The sequence below is a fragment of the Scylla paramamosain genome, chromosome 36, assembly GCF_035594125.1.
Source record: "Scylla paramamosain isolate STU-SP2022 chromosome 36, ASM3559412v1, whole genome shotgun sequence".
Taxonomy (NCBI): Eukaryota; Metazoa; Arthropoda; class Malacostraca; order Decapoda; family Portunidae; genus Scylla; species Scylla paramamosain.
In genome coordinates, this window is record NC_087186.1 from 5,821,908 (window position 1) to 5,826,907 (window position 5,000).

The window sequence follows — 5,000 nt, forward strand, 5'->3', positions numbered from 1 at the left end:
GCTTTTCTTGTGTGTGTGTGTGTGTGTGTGTGTGTGTGTGTGTGTGTGTGTGGTGTGTATGTGTGTGTATGTGTTTGTGTGTACGTAAGTTTCGCAGCTTCAGGAGAAATTTCCAGTTTATAGACGTAGGGGTGTGTGTGTGTGTGTGTGTGTGTGTGTGTGTGTGTGTGTATGTGTGTGAATGGAATATTGTGTGTAGCAAGTATAATGCATGGAATGCAGGTGTTGTGTGTAAAGGTGTGGACGGCAGGTGTGTGTGTGTGTGTGTGTGTGTGTGTGTGTGTGTGTGTGTGTGTGTACAAGGAAACAACCAACCTACACTGCAAAGGGAAGGACCACACGGCGTGAAGTAAACAGATAAAGAAACCGAGTGAAGTGTCAAGGGTAAGAATTGACAAGTGATAATGTTATCTCAGCGTTCTACCGCCCGAGATAGCATCACATCACCACCCTCACCAAGAAGAAGAAGAAGAAGAAGAAGAAGAAGCCTTTAAAACAGTACCAACCACTATCCTTGCAGCACTCCAGCTCTTTAAAAACAGGCCTTACCTAAAGACAAAAAAAAGTAAGAAAGGAAAATAAATAAAAAAAAAACATCGCCCTTGAAGAAGAGGAAAATAAGTCCACACTACAGAACCATTACTACCTTTGCAGCACTCCAGCCTTTAAAAACGACCCTTACCTAAAGACTACAGAAAAAAAACCAACAAAAAAAAAAACAAAGGAAAAGAACAACTGCTCGTGGAACACTCCAACACGACCTTAAAGAAAACGGGAAGGGTCAAGCACCGTCCCTTGAGGCACTCCAGTACAGATTTAAAGTACCACTCCAACGGTAAATTCCAGTAAATTTCTAACCTTATTTTGAACCTTAGAGAAGATGAGTGAAGGAAATAATAAAGAACAGTTATGTTATTCCATCTACGTAAGAGATCGAGCTGTGATTCTCGTATTACGTATGAAACAGGAAGCGTGCCGCGGCTTTCAATTTGAGCACGACACTGAAACGGCGAAGTAATCGTACTCGAGGATAAGGACGTGGAAATAATAATAGTGATGAAAATGGTGATAACGACAACAACAACAACAACAACAACAACAACAACTACTACTACTACTACTACTACAATGACAACAAAGACAACAACCAAGCTACCAAAAAAAAAACAAATAAAAAACACAATTGAAAAAGTTTAAAAAAAAGAATAAAGCCAAACCAGCAAAGAGAAAGAAAAAAAGAAAACACCCACAAAAATTCCAAAGTAGGTACAATTCAACGCAACCAAGAGAATCGTAAAAAAAGAAAAATGAATAAATAAATAAATAAAAATATCAATGACAAAAAAGATTCGGAAAAAAAGAAAAAAAAAAAAAAAACAGACAAGCAAACTAACACCAATTCTTTCCTTTCTCCTTCCCGCTCACAAGTCGCGAGGAACAAACACCACGGATATCCTGCAGACGCTCCACACCGCTCTACTCCACAGATTCAAGGGGTTTTCCCAGGAGCGTGTTTGTTAATCGTGGCCAGTATCGTCCTAATGTTAGTTACCGCGTGGCATTTCCGAGCACGAGATGAACGTTGATTCAGGGGATCTTGCGTAACATTAGGAAAATTTTAAGACGTTCGCGTAACTGACAGCAAGCGCAGATTAGTTCCAGCGGAGAGAGAGAGAGAGAGAGAGAGAGAGAGAGAGAGAGAGAGAGAGAGAGAGAGAGAGAGAGAGAGAGAGTCTTCCTCCTTTGCTTGTTGACCTCAAGTGAACTAACTCATCCCCTAAAAGAAAAAAAAAAAAAATAATCCTATTGATATAACATAACTATTGACGCTGCGTATGTGTGTGTGTGTATGTGTGTGTGTGTGTGTGTGTGTGTGTGTGTGTGTGTGTGGGGGGGGGGGAACGAAAGGATGTGCGTTGTGTAAATTGTGTCGCTTGTTGTAAGAGTGTGAGTACGTGTGTGTGTGTGTGTGTGTGTGTGTGTGTGTGTGTGGGGGGGATGGGGGGGTGTGTGTGTTTTGTGTAAGTGTGTATGTGTATGTGCATATATATGTATGTGTGAGGGTGTGTACATGCAGAGCAACCACTGTGTACGTGTCATTTGAAAGAGAGAGAGAGAGAGAGAGAGAGAGAGAGAGAGAGAGAGAGAGAGAGAGAGAGAGAGAGAGAGAGAGAGAATCATCTACTTGTATATAAAAGAAAGAACAAACAGGGTAAAGCCAACTTCACAGAAAAGCAAAAAAAAAAAAAAAAAGAAAAAAGTGAGAAAACGACCAAACAATGAATACAAGCAGAATAGAATAAAAATAAATAATAGAGAAAGAACACACTAAGGTAATAGAATAATAAGATGCGTGATGTTATGTAAGCTTTTAAATTTTGCATGCATAAACAAAACACCTTCTAAACAGACAAGGCCAAAACATATCACAAACTTAATGAACTGAGGACAACTTGAGCATATCTTGTTTATATCTGACTAGATCTTCGTGACTGACTGACTGGCTGACTGAATGACAAATTGACTGACTGACTGATTGATTAATTGGCTGACGAGCTGATTGACTGATTACTTGATTGACTGACCGACTGGCTGACCGATTGATTGACTAACTAACTAACCGATTGACTTAAAGATAGACTGACTCACTAATGAACTGGGTGACTAACTGATTGACTGACTGATATATGACGCAGGAACAACACTGACTGATTGACTGGCTGACTGACGGACTAAATGACTGAATGATTGATTGATTGGCTGAGTTACTGATCTATGACGCAGCAACAACAAGGTCATATGGAGGTAACCTTTACGAACTGTTACCTTCAGAACCCTTCCACCACCCCCACCACGCCCATACACACCATTGTCTCTCCCTCCCCACTGAGTCACACGCAGATTAGCCAGCACCCCCGCACCGTTTTCGTTAAGGGTGTTCTGTTTCCGTAACCAGGTGCTCGCTTCAGTATATCCTGTTCCTTGAGTTTCTTGGAACTGAGGATTAAGTCTTTTTTATGCAAGAGGGACACTGGCTTAGGGTTGCAAAATTCTAATGTATATTGTTTATTCTGTCCACCTCCCAAATGCAAGAACAAACCAGTATTCACCAGTATTCATCCCCATCACTGGTAAACTCTGGAACTCCTTGCCTGCTTATGTATTTCACTCACACACGACGATTCTTTCAAGATGAAGGTCTCAAGGCACTTCTTTAGTTTTGTTTAGCCTTTTTTACTCTTCTTTTGGGAGTGACACCGCAGTGGGCCTTTTTCATTTAAATTTTGTTGCTCTTGGCCAGTGTCCCTGCTACACTGAAAAAAAAGAAAAAAAAAAGATCTGGATTACTTCCCCCTCACCCTGTGCTTCCTTTATGCTGCGTCTGCTATGTGCGTTTTTGGGTTTTCCTATACTAGTTCAAGTAATGTTCTTTGGGGTGCTTCTGTCAGAGTCGCCACAGTGGATCAGCTGTCTTCACCCTACTTTTCTGTCTTCTGCGTCTTCTTCTGTTTCATTCTTCATCTACATATCTTCCTTTAGTGCATTTGAAAAAAAAAATCTTGATTTCTTCCGTCAGAGGATCTATAAATCTTTTCTATGGTCTTTTTTCTTCAGTGCATCCATGAACATTCTCTTTTGTCTTCCTCCTTCATTTCGTCCATAAACCTTTTCTTTGATCTTCCTCTTTCAGTTCATCCACAAAACTTTTTTCGGTCTTCTTTCGTCACTGCATCCATAGATCTCGTTGTTTTTCTTTCTTCACTGCATCCATAAATCTTCTCTTTCCTCTTCCTCCTTCAGATCATCCATGGACCTTCACTATATTCGGAAACTCTCTTTAATCCTCCTTCATTATATTCATCAACTTTCTCTTTGGTATTTCTCTTTCAATGCATCCTTTCCTTTGATCTTTATCGGATCCACAAACATTCTATTTGGTCTTTCTTCTTTAATGCATTGAAATATCCTTATCTTTGGTTTTCCTCAGTCAGTACATCCATAATCCTTCCATGGTCTCTCTCTCTCTCTCTCTCTCTCTCTCTCTCTCTCTCTCTCTCTCTCTCTCTCTCTCTCTCTCTCTCTCTCTCTCTCTCTCTCTCTCTCTCCTGCCTCAATGTTCCATTGTAGTGATGCGTCACTAACTGCTCTGTTTCCTGTCTCTGCACAGGATGGCGGACAGCAACTCACCCGAGGACTGGGAGCTGCGGTCCTTCTCCTCGGGGAAGCTCAAGAAGTCCTCCTCGGTGGAGATCCTGCTGGGGACCCATCGTTCACGCGGCCGCCTCCTTGCCACCTCCCCGCTCCCCTCCAGCCGCGTCACCAGCCACGACATGAAGGGGTCAGGCCGCCCCGCCAGCACCGGAAAGGCTGACACCCTCCCCTTGCCTATCGCGCCTCCGTCGAGTGCCGCTCCTCCGTCAGGTGCCGCCTCTTCCCCAGTGCAGAACGGAAGTGTTAGGGACCCAGAAACTGTGCCAAGCAATACAGTGCCACAGAACAAGGACGCTACTAAGACCAAGGAGACAGGGTTAACTAATACAGTGCCACAGAACAATGGCGCTGCAAAGAACAAGGAGCCGGTGCCAAGTATTACAGTGTCAGGGAAGAGCGGAGGCTTTGCAAGAGAGACGGAAACAGTGCCTAATAAAACAGCGGCAGGGAAAGAGAACAAAAAAGTGAAACCTGAACTCACGGGGTCGAACAGTTCATTAATACGAGTGCCCGAACCCACACCTGCCCCTGTGCCCGTCACCTCAACACCTGTGGCCGCTAAACCCCCGCCAGCTGTCCTGCCTAACCCCCTACACACACCCCCCTGGCCAGACTTAAGAACCTGAAGGAAAAAGGGAGTCATCTGCCGCCCCTAAACACCTCACACAAACCGGAGTACCAGTCCCCCATGAGCACCCCCCGCGGCACCCCCCTAGGCACCCCGATCATAGGGAAGCGAGGCCACGTGTTCTCAGTGTCAACGCCTGAAGTGGAGCCTGAAACTGGGC

General features: G+C 43.8%; 1 protein-coding gene across 2 annotated transcripts in view; it reads left to right on the forward strand.

The window, feature by feature from the left end:
• Positions 1–5,000, forward strand: part of LOC135090872 (capping protein inhibiting regulator of actin dynamics-like) — a 29,227-nt gene that overhangs the window by 303 nt on the left and 23,924 nt on the right. For both annotated transcript variants that reach the window (XM_063988010.1, XM_063988009.1), the window contains exon 2: positions 4,169–5,000. This exon is cut by the window's right edge and continues 102 nt beyond it. In XM_063988010.1, coding sequence (XP_063844080.1) covers positions 4,901–5,000 — 100 coding nt within the window. In that variant the 5' untranslated portion in view covers positions 4,169–4,900. The remainder of the gene's footprint in view (positions 1–4,168) is intronic.